We start from the raw sequence: 21,870 nt of genomic DNA on the forward strand, positions 1-21,870 counted from the left end.
TATTATTATTTGTATTATTAGAGTAACTCGGATAGGCTTTGAGGATTTGGTTAAATAAAAACAATTAACAATTGAGTCAAATTGAATCCAAAACAAACTTTTTCACTGCAAATTAGACTATACAAACCATGTTGACATTAGTTTTAAATTATTTTATTATTCATCATCTTGTTTTGAGGATGCTTTAGCTCGACAGCATGTTCATCTTTTTGTAGTATTCTTTCACAGTTTTGTGAGCTATCTCTGTTTAAGTATTTTAGTTTTCCTCAAGTTCTAGTTTATTTTGAAAAAAATACGTTCTTTGAGTGCAATTACATCAGCATTTGAACATTTTAGAAAGTAAACTAAATTACAAAGAAGTCAACTAACTAAGCAAGTTGGATTTATTTGATTTAATAAATTTTTTTACCACTATATCTTTTTCTACAAAGCAGTTTTTTTGGGCAACATTTCTAAAATTCTTCATGACGGAGGTCTTTTTATCTCATCCTTGCTAAATAATGACTGCTATTAGTATAATTTGTAACTCCTATCTGGAGTGGAAAAAAATTCCCCTTCATACAGGTGCATACACCTGTTAACACCCTGAGGAAAAAGCACCTGTGAATCAAACCTCTCTTTCACTCAAGCACAAAGTTGTAATCAGTGTCAGTTTAATATATATCTATGGCTCATAACGCCATGTCGCATTCCAGAAATACATTGAGGGCAAAGCATGACAAGCTTGGGGAACATAAATGCCTTCCAGTTTAGAAGGAGATGATCTTTCATCTCCTGAATATTTCATGCAAGATGCAATAAGAACCCACAAAAAATGTGCAAAAGTTGCCTTAAAAACTAAATTGATTGAAGGCAACTGTACATCTGCTGTCGTAAGAAGTGGCTTTAAGAAGGAGAACCAATCTCTTTCCAAAATTTATTCAGATGTATCTCTTAACGCGGCATTCTCGAGGTTGTCAGAAAATGTTCAGTGGAAGTTCAGCTGAGTTCATAGCAAAACGAGTTCTTGCACCGCTTCAGTCAGAAAACACAAAGGGATATTTCCCCAAAAATGGATTTAATCTCTCATTTTGCCATCACACATCCATGCATATACATTGTCTGACTTGTGCAAGCAAAGTGTGGAGGAAGCTGTTAGCCAAACATCAAATTGCTATGAAAATCTTGCACAGGAATGTCTTGGTTTTTATTTCAGCAGCTGCACAAAAAATTGCTAGAACTGCAAGCCAGATTCCCCCCCCCCCCCCTCCCTTCACTGGTCAGAAAAGCGTCCCTGAGGAGATTTCAGGAGGTTTTTTTTTTTTTGGCATTTTGGTTTTTCACTGGTGACAAAAAATAACCTAACTTTTTTTTCTGCTGTTGCTGTTGTTTTTTCACATTTGTAATCTCAACCTTAGGTTATATCTATCCTAAATTCATTTAAAAACAAAGGTATTTACGGCTTTGCCATATTTTCCAATAATCTTTCTAATAATACATGGAAACAGTGACTCATCATTTTCTCATTTGATTTGTACATGCGTTTGTATGAAGAAAAGAACATGTGTTAAAACATTGCTCACACCCTTCATTGGGCTATCTTTGGTTTTTCCACTGCTCCCGTAGTAACACCAATGACGAAGTGTGCTGCTTCAGTGACAAAAAGAGAACAGAAAACATGCCACTGGTGTTAGTCAGGATACTGTAGTGTGATGCCATGATGACAAAGTCATTGACAGTTTTATAGGTGATAAGATGTTAATTATGATAAGATGTTGCTTGAAGATCTGATTGATGCTTGATGATTTGATTTGATTTGATTTGATTTGATTTGAAGATCTATTTCCATTGTCGTATTGACATTATTATGGCATTAGATACACAAAATATGTATATATCACAACATAACAATCATTCTTTGATATGTCCATGGTGTTTAGCTTATTACAACAGGCCAATATTTATAATAAAATTCATTTAATTCAATTAAATAAATCGGTCTTCATCTTCAACTGTAAACGCTCCTGCGTCGATTCTAGCTCAATGGCACAACCTAGTGTGTTCTTGCAGTACTGCAGCTATTGCGTTAAAACACCAGCGAAATATTAAAAACGCTTTAAAAGTAAACCTTATATAAGAGAAGAGAACCTCGCCACACACCCATTAACTGTATTGTTAAGTTAAATAAAAGCTGAGCATTGGTCAATGCTCGTGGTCATGTGATTTGTGCGTCACCGTCGTACGTCAAGGCGCAGCCAGGTGAATTCAATCCGGAAGTGAGATGCTCTTCCTCCAGAAAATGGTGTCTTCGTTAGTGTACAGCTCAAAAAATATCGAAGTATGAGCGATATTTATTTAATTTCAGAGCTGAAGCAGAGTGATAAAATGAAATATCTGGTAATTGAAAGTTCGGCTACTGTTTGTGATAAATAAAGTGCCCCCGAAGGAGGACAATATGGACAGCAGCAGGGCTCAAGGGGGGTCCTACACGGTGAGACAGTACTTTCACTTTTAATCGGCTTTTGACACTTTGGTTTAACTTGGCTATCTCGTTGTTGGTGTTAAAAAGCAAGGAAATCTCCTACTGTGTTTTTTGATGATTTACAATACAACAGTGCGACTGTAGATACCGAGTACTGTTGATTAAAATTAGACTGATAGTAAACAAGAATGCCAGCACATCCAATGTTATCGTGACTTTATGCTATATAAAAAACTATAATTGATCTCTTTTTTGTTTTGTTTTTTGTAACCTGAGCAAAATAACTTTATTTTTCAGGACAATCTCATTGGGACTTTACTTGCCATTTTTGGAAATTTGCTTGTCAGCATCTCATTAAGCATTCAGGTACTAAACTCTTTCTAGTATTAAAACACTTGACGCGTATTTCTTTTACACTTTTGATATCCTTTGTGCCTTGACAATTATTAAATATAAAAGCAGAGTTAGCTTGGGCATCATTACAGCTTTTTCCACACGAAACTATATAGTTCATGTGGAATTGTTATCTTTTTACTCTCAACTTTCCTCATGTCGTGTATTAATGTTAATACTTTGTCTCGGCAGTTTGCCAGAATAACCCCTCAGGTATAGGCCGTGTGTACAAGTTAAATTTACAATGTGGAGTTAGCATCCCTTCTTTATTCTTTTGTCAAATTTGCATTACTGATTAACTGTGTGTTATAAGCCTTCATTAGAAGTTTGTTTTAAGCTGTGTGTCCTGCAGTCGATTCTCTGTTTACTCCCTCTCACTTCTGTGTTTTACTTGCACGCTCGTGACTCGCAGAAATACAGCCATTTGACGTTGGCAGGAAGAAAGGACCAACGCGCCTTCTACCGCACTAAAACCTGGTGGTCAGGTTTTGTGTTCACCTGTATAGGGGAGGGAGCCAACTTTGTCTCTTACGCTTTTGCCCCCCTTGCTCTCGTAGCACCTCTTAATGCGGTATCTGTCCTGAGTGAGTATTTACCCAAATATTAGCGGCAGCGATGTTTTGTAGATGAACACACAATATCATAATGAGCGACATAATGCTGTAAATGCAAGCAAGTTAGTCACTGAAATAATCTCAGCATTGATATGTAACTGCGGCCTCAAATTTACTCATCAATCAATTCCAAAGGGGACTTAACATCTTGTGTTATACCGTTTTAAAATGTTTTTCAGCAAGCTCAATTTTGGGCTTCTTATTTCTGCGAGAGAAATCCAAACCAAAGGACTTCGCAAGTAAGTGACTGAAGATGTGCAGTTCCACACACACACTCATGAAAATGATACTGAACTTGTGCCATTTGCATGCAAACTTCTACAACCCCCTTAGCTGCTTTAAGGACTAAGATTATACAGCCTTATGAACATATCATCACTGTCACTGAAGAAATACCGCTTGTTTTAAATCTGTTTCAGAGCAATACGGGCTGACATTCCTCGGATACGTCCTCACTATCGGAGGAACATACCTCTTTGTAGCATTTGGACCAAACTCTCATGAAAAACTCAAAGCGGAGAACATTGTGAAGCACATTGTAGGCTGGCCTGTGCTCTTGTTTCTGGTAAGAAGTTTGGTTTAAAAAACAGAAAGAAATCAAAAAGGTCTGTAAATCTCCTCTGCTCACCCTCTGCCTGCACTCAGTAAACTGATTTAAAACATCTCATGTTTAGCTGCTAAATGTGTATGACACTGCTTGGTTTTGGATGATCTTTTATACCCAAAGGCATCCAAAATGCAATTTGCATGCGCTCACCGCACCGTTATTCATTATATGCCTGTATGACATCTTTCAAAAGAATTTCCGCAGCCCTGCAGGAGAAGCCGAGTGACTCTCTCGTTCTCTTTTTGCAAAGACTCTCAGAGATGTTTAAACTAAAGAGGTTACTTGCAAAGCTTATTCAGCTCTAACTCTCGGAGTCTCAACAATAACCAGAATTTCAGCCTCCACCAAAGAAGCAATGACTGCAGGGCAGTTGTGTTTCTTAATCATGTTGCTGTTCGGGCACAGAACTTGCTCTGGACAAAATTTACACTGTCCACGTTGATACCTGGCACACACACACATATTTGTGTGGAGCTGTTGTTGAATTGTGGTGTGCTTAGTATTTTTAGTCTATATGATATTAATTTGATGTTTATTGTTGCTGTTATCCTGACAGGGCCTTGAGATCATCACGTTCTGCCTGCTTTTATACTTCTACAAACAGCGCGGCGCAGACTACCTCGTTGTTATTCTGCTACTGGTTGCTTTGCTGGGTGAGTCTCCTACAATAAAGACAGTCAGTTAAACACTCTCCATAAAGTCAGGCTGTTACCAGACCTCATCAGAATACGTTTCCATGCGTTGATGCTGCTGTGAAGCTTCTTTTTTTTTTTTGCTCATTTCTTTGTTTAACTGTACTGTGTGTGCACAGGCTCTGTCACAGTCATTACAGTAAAGGCAGTTTCAGGCATGTTGGTTCTCACCATCGAGGGCAACATGCAGCTTGACAACGCCATCTTCAGCGTCATGTTGGTGTGCATGGTGGTGTCAGTGATCTTCCAGGCCAGGTTAGTGACCGAGATGTCGGAGATTTTTACCATAAACACTTGAATTTTTAGTTTTTATTGCAACAACCCTGCTTTTTTTTTTCTCTAATACCCATTCTGTACACAAAGGCTATCTTGGTTGATTAGTTTGTTTCTCTCATCCTAGATTTCTCAACCAAGCTTGTAAACTGCATGACTCCTCTCTGGTTGCCAGTGTAAACTACATCCTCTCCACCTTCTTTGCGGTGGTAGCTGGTGAGTTATGGCTTTCTTTGCCCCGTGGACTCCTCTGTCGGTTTGTTGTTTTGAATCAGAGCATCTCTTTACATGGCACAATAAAGCTACTTGAAGTTAAAAACTTTTGAGTCAAAACCCAGAAATCATCAAAGATTTCCTCTTGTCTCGGTTCTCAGGAGCTGTGTTTTACCTGGAGTTTAGAAATGAAGACGCCCTTCACATCTGCATGTTTCTGTTGGGGTGAGTAAACATTTCAAAAAAAGACATTTGTGCCATGTCAGTCGGAAAAAAATAAGGTTGAAATGTTAAGATTAATTCAAGCCAAATTCCATTTGGTTGGAATTCCAAGTCTTAGTGTCTATTAGCTGGCTTCAGGGTCAGCAGTGATTTTATTTTGAGTAAAAGCTGTTACTTGTTATGCTGTTGTTTGTACAGATCTGCACTGTGTTTCCTTGGAGTCTTTCTCATCACCAAAACCAGGAGAAGGACAAAGATCTTCGAGCTATATGTCACGATGAACATGGCTAATGGTTTGTATAAACTTGTATTAAGCACACAATGTTTGTGTGATTTATGTTAGCAAACCTGCCTTGTCAGTCTTTAAACTCACAGTATACTGTAGAACAAGTTGGTTTGCATTGTCCATTAATCTCTACAATTACTCATGTGAAGCTGTCCTTCTCTTTACCCTTGTTCCCGACCCGTTCCATGGTCAGGTGGCCCAACAATTCATGATACGTGCCAGGTTTTTCAGCCAGACTACAATGGATCTTTCTCCTACGGGGCTCTTGTCAACAATGATGGAGTGGCTCCTGCTACTCTACCAGTCAACCTGCAGCCACCAGCAGTCATTTCCAAAACCACAGATGCATCTCATGGCAAGCCGGACCTAAAGAAAGATTGAAACTAAGTACCTTACTCAACTCAGTTCAACAGTAAACAACATTCAAGGACTTTAAAATACCATGATGTATATCCCTAGTTCTTTTTCTTATAAAACATTCCTCATTCTCTGTCCTCACCTTACACTCCCATGCGTGATCTCCTTTTTGGAATGACTCAGCCAAAGCCTGAACAGGAAAAGGCCTCAGTTTTATGATAAGATGTCAACTGTATTACTTACAGAAATTAATAGAAAAAAAGCTGAGGCTGATGATATGTCTTCAGAAAGTAAAACAAAGATGGGGTGCTTCTCATTACGCCTCCTTCAGCTTCCTCGTATTATCTGTTCTTCCCTGGAAGTTCCCCATTTCCCATCCTCGAAGAGTTCCCATTCTTAAAAAAAGACATTTTGGACCAATGGAATCGAGGACCCCAGAGGAAGAAAACGGGTCTGTCTTTTGCAGAATTAGTTTATTAACTGGGTTTCTTGTAAATACTGTTCCTCCACACTTGGGACACTTTTTGATGTAGCTTTAGACTGACTCAAAGGAACCATGAAGGCACCACTCCCTCACATCGTCTGGGAGGAGTTCAGACGGGAGCAAAGCGAGTGACGGAAATGAGGTGACACGTTAGCTAAATGAAAAGCGCTCAGTGTTGCGCCTTGAAGCTTCCTGCCGTATAACACTGTGTTATCTTCGATACATCCAGTGAGCACCGACTTCCACAAATATGAAGCAATTTGTTCCCATTAAGACATTACTGGGAACATACTGTACAGTGACCTGTTCTTCCACTGATGAAATATCTCAAGTCAGCCTTGTTACCAACAAATTTTGTAATGTAGCTGCAGAGTTTTTAGAGGACATGCTGAGTAACATTTTGCCTTTAAAAATCTGCCTCTACCTCCTCCGTCATGCAGGAAGAGTTTGCGCTCACTCTTCTGCCTGTTGTCTGGATTTCTTGTAATTACTGATTTTCATAATTTGACCAAACGGTGTGTGCACTTGTTTTAATTTATTGTAACATATTTATTCAGTTTGACTGCTTTGAACGTGTCTCATAATGTAGCTTTACACTGGACAGATTACAGGAAGGTCGTGCATGATGCAAATGGGTGTGTGATAAATTAGTCAGGAATATTGGGTTTTTATTTTTTTCAAAGGTAGCTGGATTCCGTTGGTGCCTGTTTGAATGAAAATTAAAGTGTGCATTTTCGAAATAACAGCTTTGGACAACTATAAACCGAGTGCACTCTAGAAACTAGAAATTGAGCCACGTAGTTAATGTTGCTCGGCTACCGTGTTTTTCTTGTATAGTTCACTTCCTTAAATAAACTATTTTTTCTTCCTTCTTTTGCTGCATAAATGGCACATTGAGAACCTTCTCCACATGCAGCACCATATCTCTTCAGTGTTAAAAGAACTGAGCTACTCAAGGGCTAAATGACTCGGTGCCGAATTCAGTTTGTGGTGATGTGACCTGATGTTTGCTGAAATATGTTGTCTGTACGAAGCATTGTGTAAATTAGCTCACTAAGGTCAGGCGTGTTATTTATTCTACCCTCTCATGACATCAGGAAAGCTTTCCATTGTAAATAACATGTACTCCCCTGTCATAAATTCATGTCAACCAGTTGTTGAGTCATTTTCAGTTGTGTTTGCACAGCCATTCATTTTCTTTACCTCCATGCGAGAACTTGGGCCTTAAAACATCACATTTTCCCTTCATTCAGAATGCACGAAAAAATCCCAATGACCCACATTGCTGTAAAAAACAAAAACAAACAAAAAAAAATCAGGAAATATAAACTGAATTTCTAAGTCTTAAAGGCATAGTATTTTATTACCTCATCTTGCATTGATTGAATGAATAATCGGAGCTTCTGCTCAAGTGGAAGTATTTCTATAACCTCCACAGGTCCTGCATGAGTTCAAGTTCATATTTATTATTGTCTCCTAAAGACATGCTGAACATCATGAAGTGAAAACATGACACAAGGCCATGTGGAACGGAATGAATTAGAAGCATATAAAAAAGTTAACCCTTGTGCGGTCTTAACAGTCTGTTTACTGCCCTACCAAAGCCCCAAAATAAAGCAACTTAATTGAATTTTAAATCCAAAATCTATTTTGTATGATGAACCCACCTGTTATTTATCTATTCAACTCAATTCAATACATTTTTATCATGTATTTTTTGTTACACAATACAAAAAGACAATCACCAGTTTTCAGGATTACACTTTTTTTTTTTTTAACCACAAACCAACTGTCGGTTGGACCAACAGTTTTCTTGTTTTCTTTTACATAATAAAGGTTTATTATTACTATTATATAAATGTGACGTTATTACTTCTGAATTAATTTTATTGAAAGGGAAAAAAACTGAACTTTTTTTCTGGTGTTTAAATGTTTTTATAATTCACGGGTCAAAAATGACCCATAAGACAATCTTTGTACCCTGGTGGTGTACAGCCCACATGGAAACATAAACAAAAATAAAGTATGACTTTTTCTAATGATGGGGTCCCTTTAGGGAAAGTCATACAATTTCAAGTTGGAAAAAGATAGTTTAAGGTATTTTTTCTACAGCTAAACATGGTAGTGGGTCACTTTTGACCCGCAAGACAACAGGAGGGTTAAGTATAAGTAAACCATATAATACAGCGTGCGAAAATCTTAGATTTGTTGAGTATAGTGTCTCCCAGTGAAACACTAACAGTGAAATAGAATAAAGCTGAAAGACTCAACAGCAACAAGTGGCCCCCAGAGAACTGTACTCCGTGTGACATATTTAAGTCTGCAGACCTCATTATTTTAACACAGCAGGCGAGACAGTAAATAGGTTCTCGTGCGGTCTGGCATGACTCACCAGGCAGGCCGTCCTTGTAAAGCAATTAAAGCAGTTTGCAGCAGAACCGTGTGTCACTTTGCTGGTCGATCGCCACCAATCTTGAAGCGGAGCGTCCTCCCCTGCTGCAGCCCGATAGGTCGCTGCAGGCCTTCGCCGGCCTTTCATTGGTTTCACCTGCTGCTCCCCGGCGCTCTGAGTAGGCTGCATCAGATAGCGCCCAATAATCCAGTGAAAACAAACAACACCCACGCATTTGAGCGCAAAAAAAAAAAAATAAAAAAAATAACAGAGCGCCACAAATCTGCTGTGATTCGACAAAAGTCAAGTGACGTTTCAGATTATTATTTCAGATGGGTTGGTCCGGACGCGCTCACTGACGACAGTGAGGTGAGTGATAACAGAAACGAGACGATTTGCATTTGAAAGCCATTAGAGAGGGAAATGAAAACAGTAACTTCCGTGTGCGCGCTGCCCTGGCTCAATGGAAACTTTGATGTGAATTCAATCTGCACTTTGGCTTTAAAACGATATTTGGCCCTGAGCATAACCGTATTATACCGACAGTATTTAAATGCCCGTGTCGCGGGAGTCACTGCATGTAGGCTATTCAGGCTACGAGCGTTTTTCTCCCAAAACCAAAGGTGTTTTCCCTGCCAAGATCCCCCACAGCCATTTGACAGCGGAGATATTACGTCATAATCCTCTGTTGCCCTTTTTGTTTTTGTTTTTAATAGAAGGACCATGGTTGTTGTTATTTTAAATACCTGACATCCGCTTGTTTTTTTTTTTAATTAGATATGTCTAAAATATTTGTGATTAGCATTTCTATATAACAATCACTAGATGGCGCCATACCCTTAAAAGAGTATTGGCTTGTTGCGTCATGAGTGGAAGTAAAGGGGTCTCACTTCATTACCCAACCTTTTCTGTGATCACCCACGATGAGTTAACACTTTTTCATTCTTTTTCTGACATATGAAGCTGTTAGAATGAAAGACGAGTCAGAAATGCCTTTCTAAGGCCAAGAAATGCTTCATTCACATGCAGCTTTGCCACTAATTATGTGAGTAATGTGAATTTTGGAGGGTCTTCTGTGATAATAAGATCTAGTCCCAAAGTTTTGATCTGTTTGTTGTAATAAATTTGCATGTATCTCCCCCGAAGTCAGATTTTCTGCTCTAGTCTGTAGTTTGATGCGGTAAACATCGGTGACAATAAAGCTTGCACAAGCTGTCGCTACTTTCAAAGTGCCACTGTTCATTTTGAATACGTTGTATTCAACTAAGCAGGGAAGCATCCGGCTAAACGCAACCTCGAGACCAAAAGTAAGTAAGCACAACGTTTCCATGAAATGTATCAACAAAACCGTCTGTTTCTGAAAGGTCCTTTTTTAATGCACTGCTGTTGTGCTCTCCGTTTTGTTATGTTTTATGAGCTCGTCTCCCAGCTAACATTATTGCAATTCACCTTTACCCAGTTCCCAGCTCCTGTAGTCCCCACCTGCCTTAAAGGACCCTGAAAGGATTCAAGATGCTGCGGGAGAGCTCTAAGGCATGGAGCAACGGCTCAGAGGCCTACAGCAGTGATCCCGATGAGGAGGAGGATGAGGACATGGTGCTTGGGGAGAGCGATCAGGCTGGCGTTGCAGATGAGATGATGGACCTGAGCGACCTTCCCACAGCGCTCTTTGCGTGCAGTGTCCACGAAGCTGCGTTCGAAGAGGACGCACACCGGGTGAGATGCTGCAAACTGGCCTCCTGGGTTGTATGTTTGCGATGTGTTTGTGTGAATACGTGCATCAGTTTATTCACATTTGAGTCATTTTGTTCCGATTGCGAAACAACAAATTCCCAGTGTCATTCACAGCTCTAGCTCCCGTCTGTGGAAGTCCAGTCATAGTCTCACACTGTGCTGCTGATTAATCAACTGCAAAAGCACACATATACACACACACACACACACACACACACACACACACACACACAGATCATACACACCTGATGCAGCTGTTATTTATTTAACAGGTGGCATGAATGTTGGTCAGCAGATTACATGATTTTCATAGAATCATGAGCCAAACTCAGCCTTAATCCATGAGTCACTGCATGTCAATCACTCATCATCTTATGCAGTATTTTGTCCATGCCTCATTACGCTCAGGCAGTATATTTACCTACAGGCCCAAAATCCCATGCACATACGTGCTCAACGCTTAGATTTCTGGCCATGCACACCATTTTCTGTGTGTTAAGCATTTCCCACAGCTTGATCAGACTGTTGGAGCAGGAGGGGTTGGGCTCACTGGATCCTCTTTGCTGGAGGAGGATACAAATAGAATACTTTTAATATTCTGCCCTCTTATCTAACTACGCTGTCCTGCGATCCCTTATCCTTCCAGCTGGCACTCTTGCATCTTGCCCCTTTGGCTCTTTCCATGAGATCTATCCATCTCTCCCTTTACTGTACCGGCCTCTTAAAGCTATCCAACTCATCTCCAGCATAACAATATTCTCTCCTCTTACGATCACAATTTACAAACTTGCTTGTTAAGTTTCTCCCCCGTCTGTGTGTCGTCCTTTTGATTGACCTTCTCCATGTATAGAAATCCAAAGCAGGGTGGCTATATTTGGCACACACACAAAATCCTGTTAAATGAATCACTCCTGCTTTGTGAGGTTGCCGTTGGTACACCCATCGCTCCTAGTGGTGGAGTCCGCCCCCTTCACTCCGTTCATTTTGCCTCCTCGCTTCATCACGATTCGCGCTCTGGCTTTTAAGTGGAAATGCCACCCACGCACACAACCTTCAGTCAGAACATGTCAAAAGAGCATTCTCTATATGTTTGAATAAAACAAGCCTTGCTAAAAATACAACTTTTATTATTTATTTTGACTTTGAAAACGAAGACAGAAATAGAGGGATGGGGTATGAGATGAAAGACGGGCTGTTTCAGATGTTTTCAGAGCATTGAACAGGGACTTCATGCATGTTTTTTGTTAACTTACACACTTACCCAGAATCAAGAAAAAAAATCAGCGCTTTGAATTATTGTCTACTTCCTCAGTGAAGAACGGGAACACTGCAACCTACATTTTTGTGTCTTTGGGCTCTTGGCTTTCTCCCAATGCCGACATTACCTTCTGTGTCTAGTCTCAAAGGCTTGCATGCAGGATGATGGGCTGTTTCTGTAATCACACTATCTTAAGAGGAGAGAACGGGAGGAGGGAGAGACAGAAGAAAAAAGACAGAGAGGCATGTGCGCCCATATTTATGAGAAGCTCTTACCATGCTATAAAAGCCTTTTTGCTTTCTTTTGCAGAAGTTAAACATCAGTTAAACGTCCTGGCACACTTTTACGTTGATCTGATTTTATTTCTTCCTTTGACCAGCTTTAAATGTGCTCATTGTTTCTAGGGAAAGCTCTTCTGAGGTTGGATCAGCCAACTGACACAAGTGGGTTATTACACATTTACTAATTCAAATTTATTCTCATGATTAAAACAAGGTTGCACTACAGCACTTAATGATTTGACAGATCCTGCATTCGAATGATCTGTTTGCATGTGTTGTGTTTGATGTCTTATTCAGCATGTCGGATAAAGCTGCTGGCTTTTGTTAGCAAAATGTTGAGATTGGATGCTTTTTGAGTTTCTTAATTGCTTTCCCCCCTAATGCATATTGCAGGAATTAAGGTTGATTGATGTTTTTTTTCTTTTGCCTTTTTAGTAAACTGTATTTTCCTTCTGAACAACTTTTTTTCCCCTTTTTTTTCCCTATAGATCCTATATTCTGATTTGTTTCAGTGTAATTGCCATATAGTTCTCCTTCTGTGAAACATTGCAGCTACTATAGTGTGCCTTCTAATTTGGACATGAATCATTACGGCACCACAGAAAATAGCAAAGGAGTGAGGTATGTGCAGACAAAGTAACAGAGGAAAGGGGTTTCTGTGCTTGCCAAGACAAAGGTCAGAGAGGCTATTATAAATCTTTCCACATAGTGCCCAGTGTATGTCGGGCCTAATCAGCACTGTGCAAAGCTTTCATTGCAGCTCCTGCTGCTATCAGACAGAGCCTTCCTCAATCCACAGTCAGCGCAATCAAACAGCTGGTAGCTCGGTAAAACATTAAGCTTTTTCTTTTTCTTTTTCTTTTTCTTTAATCTTGCAGGGACAGGAAAGCCATTTTCTGAGTTGCTTTTTAAAAAAAATGATTTTCATAGGATCATTCTAAATGAATGATATCAACTAAAACTGAAAGCTGCCCAAAATTAGTATTAGTAGCCAACAAATGGTTTTAATGTGATGAAGTGGTTGGTACTAATAAGCCCAAAGATAACTTTGAGTGGACTCAGCTGGCTTTCTCAGTTCATCAGTGCATAAGAGGGTCTTCACTATTTTTGTTTTACAAGCCACAACTTTAGCCCACCCACCCCCCATTTCTAGCTGCTGAAAGGAGTTTTTATTCAGCAAACCAGCTTAGATAAACTGCTAGTAAGCAACCTACTCAGCAGCAAACGGTTACAAATTAAACTAATGTACAGCCAGTTGCAGGGGCAATTTAAGGGTTTGACCTTCAGGAGTGCTCAGCTTCTAATGAGAAAATGGGTCTGGTCGAAAAAAAAAAAAAAAAAACGACTTCTTATCATCGTTTCCTAAGTTCTTTTCCTTGACCCCGACGAAAAATATCACATGGTTAAAGAAAGTTGGTTGGCAATAAGGACCCTGGAAAAGCCAACCACGCTGCAGCTGTGATGTAAGTTTGCAACACTGAAACTACAGATGTTCAAAAAATGTTCTACCAAAAGTGCTTCAGAAACTTTGTCTAATACAATCCTATCACATTGTTACATGAATATATTTATATATATATATATGTATTACATTGGAGATAATATAGAATATTGCTTTATTATCAAGTTTCATAATTAAGAAAGAAAATGAAAAGGCACAAAAATGGAATATGTTGCTGTCGCACGCTGCTCAAACACACTCTCCTGTATTCGTACTTATCCAGTTGGTACAACAGGCTGAATATAATCAAGCATAATGAAAGTAATGGCTGCTTGATGTAACCTATGCTAATGGAGATCTTAAAGGAAGCATTTGAGCTTTTTTCCTTAGCATTTGGAGCTCTTATCATAGCTGCTGCTCTAATATCTCCGGGTCATTTCTCTCATTCAGGAAGCTTCCTTAGCAAAAATAGACAGTTCAACCGGAACCTATGAATTTCAACTCAGTGTTTATTCTCTGCTATACTACAGGTTTCACTGACATTGTAAGAGGAGGATAGCTGGATTAGATTGCAAATTTGTGGAGGAAAGAAAACACAAGAAGAGAAGAAACAAACTCTTTGTCTTTATTTAAATTAAGAATGTTAATTTCTCCACAAAACATAGGCAAAGAATGATGACTTCAGTATAAGAGCCCATACGTGAGATGTTGTTTGTCGTAGGTGAGCAACAATGAATCATTTTCTGTATATGGAATTTTAATTTAATCAAGGTAAATTGAATTAATAAAGAATATTTAATGGATGTAATGGACTGTCCCCATGTGATTGAGAGACTGAAACTAAGTTTTGAACCCTAACCCTAACCTCATTTCTCTTTGGAAGCAGCGAGGTCTTTTTTACTCTAACTTGTAATTCATTGAACATTTCGTGTACATAACACATAATCTTTGGTCCCAACAGTAAATACATACATTTATAGCACTATCATCTCAAAGGGACAGTTATTCAGCTTAAGTCATGTTTATGACGTTTTAGGTCAATACCTAGAGTCCTAAAATTGTTTCTACAAGTTAATTCCGTGCAACTTGACTGGAGGTCTATATGATTAGTATTGATACAGTTATACAAAGTTGTAAACTTCTTTTTAATTAAAGCTTTTCCTTTAATGGAGGCACTAGCACAAAAGGGAGCAGCCCTTACATTGACTTCAATGCAACACTTTCATATTCTTAAGTACTTTGTCTAAATGATTGTATATACATATTTGTAGAAATCTATAACAAAGCTGACATTGAATCTGAGCAAACACCCAATCACAGTTTTTGTGGTGTTTTTATCAGCAGTTTCTATTTATTTACTGTATGTATGTGCTCCGTTATTGGAGAATTATCTCCAATGTCTCCACTCTTTTTGTTGTCGCTGCTATGTGACATTTATTTGTGATATTCTTATCTGTATTTTCTTTTCTTTGAAAGTGTGTCTGGTTCCCTGCAAAGGTGTACATCTGTACACGTATGATTTGTAGTCCTGTTTGACATCTGTATACTTTTACGGAAATGTTCTCTGATACAGTGCACAATAAAGAAGGCAGTCATGTCAGCAGATTTCATTTAGACTAGCTCTATGCTGGGAAGTAGTTCCAAAACATGGGCCACATTTTGTAAACGGTAATACGAACATTGCTTCCAGGACAACATTTATTTCGTAAAATATGCTCTCTTTTTGAATATTTATTTGATTTAAACACTGAGGAAACCACAAAAGAAATATGCTGTGCTTCAGACAGAAATTTCTGAACCAAAACTCAGAACAAATGTTTGATGCCAGTGGAGTTGGAGAGCAAAATATATTAGTATTAGCCACTAGATCTATTCCGCAAAGATTCACCATGCTGTTCCTCTCCGCGATGCATTAACAGTGGGGATGAAGGAGTGCTCTAAGCATGGTGGACACTTAAGCGTAATGTGTTTGATAGAGTAACTCATATATATTGGACGCTGAAGTAAGACAACTCCTGTGGAGAGTGCTGCTGAAACATCAGGGACTAAAGATAGCGTCACACAGGATGTGAAAAGTGAGAAATGAGTGTGCGTGTGTGTGTGCGTGTGTGTTGGTTGTCCACATGCACTATAATGTACGTACATACAGTGGGCGGTCATGCATGCGTCCAGTGGTGATATGTTTGCATGTGTCAGACTGCGGTCTATATTTGGGCGTTGGTCCTCAGGGCTGAATGTGAGGCAGTGGGTGCTTGGCAGACTGAAGGTCAGAGATAATGCAGTCGAAAGTGAGTGAACGCCCCTGGCCTCCTGCTCCTGCAGCGGCCCGAATATTATTCTGGTACACAGACCGGCCCAGTGTGCTTGTTTTGCTTTTATTCATTATACAGAAGAAATCAGCAAGTTTTGGACAAGCTGACAGCAGTAGAATGCACAATATGGCTATTTGAGCGGATGCAGTGCTCAAGTATTTGACAAGATGACAGCGTTTTTGCTTGTGGGGACGGTTTGAACAGCATTACTCATTGCATTTTGATGACTATTCCAAGTTTAAGTTAGATTTACCAGTAAAGTTTGAGGCTCTCCTGAGGTTGGAGTTATACTATCATAACTGTGTGTTGTAATTATTGAAACACCTTAAAAAAGTATTTCCAGTGGCCATTTTTTTGCAAGGCGTGAAGGTTTTTTGCAAAAGACAATTAAAATAGAGCGGATAAAGTAACTTTATTTTTCTGTCATCTGGTACCCTAAACCCAACCAGCCTGCTTCATAAGGAGAAGTCATTTGAAAAGAACAGACTGAATTTATTGACACTAGATTTATATTAATAAAGAATGAGTTTTAAAGAATGGACACGAGTGTCTGATTAGTGGGGGAAAAAGAGCTTCAGTGGACCAGTGTTATGTCAGACTGGAGAGGGAGCTAAGTTCAGCAGCTAACTGGGAAGGTGGTAGACAGTAGAGCAGCAGGAATAATCCAGACACCCAAGTATGAAGGCAGACATGAGGAAACTGAGCTTCCTTATGGAAACTTACGAAAAAGCACCTTCTGGGATTTGTGTCAGACAAGCTTGGTTTTCTCCTCCTTCCAATAGTGTGACTAAGTAAAAAATACCACACCAATACCATCTTGAATGAACACGACACAGTGGCACATAAATGATGCCAAAGATACATTGTTGCAATGCAAACTGTTACTTGTAGCTGGCCGAATGGAGAGGGTCTGGACCGCTTTATCAAACAGCTGAGAAAGAAAATCTGTCACAGCAACTACAGTATATTACACGCTGTTGTTTGTCAGCTGGTAGACATTGTGTGTCATACCCAAAGCCCCTTCTGCTTCCTGGACTCTTTATTTCTCTTTTTGTCCCACTTTTGCTGCTGCGTTGGACAAACACAGGTGTAAATAATTGAGTTAGGGATTGCTGAAATCCATTTGGCTCGCTCAGTTTCAGAGTCCTGATATTGTGTAAGCTGACTCACTGTCACACTGCTGTGGCTTACTGGGCCACTTAAGCAGACATCAATGACGTTATTAGCAACACAGGTGCTTCTATGTCAATACGTCTGCTTGGGGGGGAAGCTTAATTCTTACTTGTACAAAGAGTTCAGTGACCTCAGTCGTTTGTAATTTACCCATCTCCATCCATCATCAAATTAAGCATAATTGAAAGCACCTGTGTCTTTGCAGACAAACACTGCTCTTATTGTATGACCATAGTGCAGATTCTTCCAGATTTTATAAGGCAGGTTTTATTTTAGCAGAGGATCTGTTTTGCATCAGTTTCTTTTATGCATTTCTTTTAGTTTTGGTCCTTCAAATATCTTTGGCGTGTGGATTAAACAAATAAATGCAGGATGTCACTTTGTGCACTCATAGCTTGCAGTGAGCGTCTTTAACTGGGCCTTTTGTAGAGTTTACAAAGACAGCTTCCCAGCATAAGTCAGTTTGAACATGCGTGAATAGAGCCGGAATCTCTGCAGTAAATTCCCAGGGTAAGTGCATGTTGAAATTGGTTTGTGCTGTATTTTTTATTTTTTATGCTTGGCTGTACGTTGCTTTCTTTGTCTCTCTGTGTTCATGTGAGTTTTTGTTTTGTTTGGGAGACATATGCAGCTGCACAGTACTTAATTCTTCACTACAGTATTATAAGCTATTTCATTTCTACACGCTTAATTACCCGACACGCAGCTTGTTAGATGTGGTTGCATAAGTCTATGCTGTCATATTTCTAAACCTTAAATATAGCATGCTTATATATTCCCATTACATTAAACCTGTTTTGTTGAGCTGTTTTTACAAAGCGCCTCCCCCACACCTTCAGATGACGGCTTATAGGGACATTTTTTTTCCCCATTTGATGTGTGATTATGACCGGTTTTGTTTACGGTTGCTTTGATTTAAAAAAAAAAAAAAAAAACACAGACGCTTCTCACCCCAGCCCTCGCCTACTTCACAAGGGCTGATTATGAAACGAGATTAAGGATGCTGTGTAAGCAACTGAGGCATTTGTTCTCAATCGTGCTCCTGTGATTCTATTTAAATCAAGATTATTTTCTGGTTCAATCAAAATCTAAAAAGGGAAATGTTCTGTGGGCGTTTTCAAGAATAGAAAACAGCCAAGTATGATCTCTTTTTAGCTGATGCCAAGAATAAATGGGTCCTCATGAATTGAGGCATACACGCAATCATGGAGTCCATGAATATGAAAAATGTTGCGCAAATGATTGCTTCTAGGGATGAAAGTGTAAAATTAAAGATTCTAAATAAGCGACTAGACAACAGAAAGTTTTGTTCAGCTGTGAGCAGTGAATGGAAAATATATACATTCTGGAGCTGCCTGCCTTTCTCTATTTTACAACTCCAGTTCCAAAAAGGATGGGATGCTGTGTAAAATTCTTCCATTTTCTATACCCGCTTAACGTTGTCTGGCACCTAAGACTGCAGTATCAGGTCTGTGAGTTTGTTTTCCGAGGCTGCTTATTGAGAGAGAGGTGTGGAGAGCGGCATTTAAAATGAATTTTTTCCACTGCTAGACTTTTACAAGAAAGGACTATCGATGGGGTTTTTTTCTGTCTTGGTGCTTGTTTGTTTTTTCCACCATTGTGAGTCTTCTTGAAAATGAAAAACCAATCATATGTGTGACAGTCCCCGATTCAATTCAGTTTATTTATGTTTCTCCACAAATCTTTGTTCATTTTCCTCCACGAGTACTTTTCTTCATTGCCATTTAAGTCTGTCTCTGAATACATTTCAGCAGTCTGACTCACCGGATGCCATTTCTTTTTCAAAGCCATTGCCATTTTAATAGGCATTGTACTCTTCATCTTCTGTCTGCAGCTTACCATTTTAAAAACTTCCTCTCTTTCGGGAAACAGCAACTCAGGCGCACCCGCTTGCTTCTTTGATTGTAATCATTGTAAAGATCTACAAAATAGGTTGAAAATGTTGATTAGGGTCACTCCTGTGGTTTAAAGACATAAAAACAAGAGTATTTTTTTCCATATTACACAAATTGCAGTGGGTCCTGCCAGATCACTCCCCCGTGCTGACATGTTATGCTAGATTAGACTCTCACTCCCGCCGTTATCATGCTTTTGACGACCTGTACAAAAAACATATTCTTAAATGTGTCATTTGAGCCATTTAATAGCTTCATGACACATAGCTGAATTCTGACTTCTGCTGTTTCTTGTGCAGTCTTAAGTTTTCTTTCGCCACCACAGCAGCTGATTGCACAGGTGCCGGAATACCTGTCCTATTCAGATTTATCCACTGGCATTACTGAAACGTTATAGGATTGGACCTGGGTTGGATGTTGATTAACATAAATGATCAATCTATCCAGGGGGTTTCTTTTTTCCAGTGTAATGACCATTGGTTGGCTTTGTGTCTCGTTATTTTCTTAGTTTTGAAAGGAACTGTTTGAAAGAATTATTTTTTCTGAGCATATCTTAGCATTTCTACCAACTCAAAAACTCCAAAAGAACACAACCATGTCACTTTGTTTGGAGAGGTCTAGGTCTAAATATTTTCTATTCAGCGAGTCCATCAGATTTACAGGATGCTGTTATGTCACAGTACCAGCTCAAAGTAGAATGACCAAACCTCTTAATGGTCAAATACAACTTCAAATTATGTTGCATTCACTGTCAAAAATTCGTGGGAGACCACACACAACGCAGCCACATATATCTAAAGTGCAATCGGCTGAGGGTGAGGGCCGCCAGCTTATTTTGATATAACTTGTGGTATTCTATAAAAAGCATGTCACAGGTGTTTCGTTAAGACCTCAGGAATTGTGCCAACTGAAAGAAGTGCATGACATGTCTCCTTTTAAAAAAAAAAATTCATCACATTCCAACATTTCTCTCTGTTAAGTTGATTTGCCCATGTTGGTGTCTGGTGGACTTTCTTTTGTTGCTTTTGAATGTCTGGAGAAGATCTGAAAGTGATAATGTTAATTCCTTTTTATTTAGTGTGCATATGAGCCAAAGTCACCCTAAAATATTGTAATCTCTTTGTTCCATCTTACTTGTGCTCATCTTAGTTGCCAGAGGATCCCTTGGCTTTCAATTAGAGCTGTTTGAAGTGAAAGAATAGGGAGCTTTCATATCCTCTGCGAGAGTCTTATGACTTCTTTATTCTTCTTTGTTTGCTTGACTTGGAAAGTGGCATCCATTTCTCAGAGCACTATGCTGTCTTCGAATCTCTGAGACAGCCCCCGGTCATTCTCTGCGCATGTATTTCTTTTCTTTCTTTCTTTTTTTTGTCGTTTCTGCTGTTTTAGCTGCAGCATTGCTTGCACAGGGGTTGGAGAGTCCGCCTTACCCATCCAAAGATTTGACCTGATTTGAAAGCAAAGCAATCAGTGGAACCATCAGCACGTGTCTGTGCTTCCTCCTCCTCTCCCTCTGCCTCTGTCCCCCTCACACAGCTACATGACAGCTCATCTCTGCAGCTACTAAGCTCCTGGACTGAGTTAAAAAGCTAAACAGCTGTTAGTGGCCCAACAGATGTGGGCTCAAAACCAGAAACATACTATGCCGTCAGTTCCCATGTTTTAACTGGGTTTATGATGCCGTTTGTAAAACAGTCCGTGCCTGACACAGCTTTTATCATTCTACTTAACAAATTTACATGTTAATACTTGCCATGCCATATAAAAAGCACAATTAATACACCAATACCTAAAACAAACAAACAAAAATAATCACCGGTTGTTAATCACCGATACAAATAATAAAACCATCATCTCGTAAATTAAGTCATGCCTCAGAATCACAGAGAATGAGCAGTGCTCTCTGCTCGCAGACACTGCATCCATGCCCACTGAACACAGTGACTGGCAGATCTGGGATCAGCTCAGATGAACCACATGGGGCAAACGGAGTGCAATTCATTTTAACGGAGGCAAACTTCTTATGTGTGAAACCCCAAACGCACGGTGCAGATATGAAATATTTTGCCTTTTTTACCAGCTTTGTTAAATCCTGACTCAAGAGATATTGGTGGAGCATGAAAATGCCAGCAAGAGAGTCGGTTGGCCAATCACAGCAGTGTATGGGTGTGTCCATTAATACCAGCTGTCTTTGGTAAAAGTTTGTAAAAGTACCAGGTGAGTAATGAGGTGGGAGTTGGAAGTGATCCTGATCTGTCTATCACTGTCGCAATGCGCAGAAATGATCTGCAGAGTTCATTGACCATAGCTTCTACCAAAATTTCAGTTTTCCCAGTAGAGGTACAGCCTTCGAACTTTGACAATGTGCTGCTGGCACTGCTGGAATGTTGTCGGATCTGCAGTGGTGCTGCATTTCAGCATCACTCTTTGCTAAATAAATCCAGCTCTCTCAGCCTCCTCATCCTCTATGATTTAAGTAGATAGTTCATGTCCTGCCTTCAGGGAAAATGCATTTCGATGATGATGGCAGAACTTTTTGCAAGCTAATTGTTAGTCCAAGGTTAATAGATAGTAGTAGGCCTATTAAAATGTTTCTGTGTTAGGGGTGAATTGTTAATCTTTTATACACAATCCCACTGCATCCTGGGTAGAAAACTGACTTAGACTTAGACTTAGACTTTCTTTATTGTCATTGCACAAAAAACACAGGTGAGTCTTGACAACGAAATGTCGTTATTGGCTTCCGGTCAACAGCACTAAA

General features: G+C 39.4%; 2 protein-coding genes across 3 annotated transcripts in view; both read left to right on the forward strand.

Annotated features, from left to right (window-relative positions):
* Window positions 1–2,243: 2,243 nt before the first annotated feature.
* On the forward strand, window positions 2,244–7,757 carry nipal3 (NIPA like domain containing 3). The gene is made up of 11 exons (XM_075448095.1): window positions 2,244–2,470; window positions 2,759–2,827; window positions 3,267–3,438; window positions 3,648–3,707; window positions 3,888–4,033; window positions 4,632–4,728; window positions 4,887–5,022; window positions 5,168–5,256; window positions 5,415–5,478; window positions 5,674–5,768; window positions 5,955–7,757. Exons 1-11 carry the CDS (start codon window positions 2,435–2,437, stop codon window positions 6,140–6,142), a joined length of 1,152 nt encoding a protein of 383 aa, XP_075304210.1. The 5' UTR covers window positions 2,244–2,434; the 3' UTR covers window positions 6,143–7,757.
* Window positions 7,758–9,212: 1,455 nt separating this feature from the next.
* The window catches only part of rcan3 (regulator of calcineurin 3), a 39,006-nt gene continuing 26,348 nt past the window's right edge, over window positions 9,213–21,870 (forward strand). Inside the window, exons 1-2 of one of the 2 annotated variants that reach the window (XM_075447722.1) lie at window positions 9,213–9,363; window positions 10,454–10,710. In XM_075447722.1, coding sequence (XP_075303837.1) covers window positions 10,507–10,710 — 204 coding nt within the window. In that variant the 5' untranslated portion in view covers window positions 9,213–9,363; window positions 10,454–10,506. Of the gene's footprint in view, window positions 9,364–10,086; window positions 10,302–10,453; window positions 10,711–21,870 lie in introns of those variants that run through there. The other variant, XM_075447723.1, reaches the window with a different exon arrangement.

Source organism: Odontesthes bonariensis, chromosome 17 (assembly GCF_027942865.1).
Source record: "Odontesthes bonariensis isolate fOdoBon6 chromosome 17, fOdoBon6.hap1, whole genome shotgun sequence".
In the NCBI taxonomy this organism is placed as follows: Eukaryota; Metazoa; Chordata; class Actinopteri; order Atheriniformes; family Atherinopsidae; genus Odontesthes; species Odontesthes bonariensis.

Excerpts from the sequence above, each read along its gene's own strand:
- nipal3 (XM_075448095.1), top strand. The coding sequence starts at position 2,435 with ATGGACAGCAGCAGGGCTCAAGGGGGGTCCTACACG. Across the intron at positions 2,828-3,266 it reads GCATCTCATTAAGCATTCAG|AAATACAGCCATTTGACGTT; the intron begins GTACTAAACTCT and ends CGTGACTCGCAG. Across the intron at positions 5,479-5,673 it reads ATCTGCATGTTTCTGTTGGG|ATCTGCACTGTGTTTCCTTG; the intron begins GTGAGTAAACAT and ends TTGTTTGTACAG.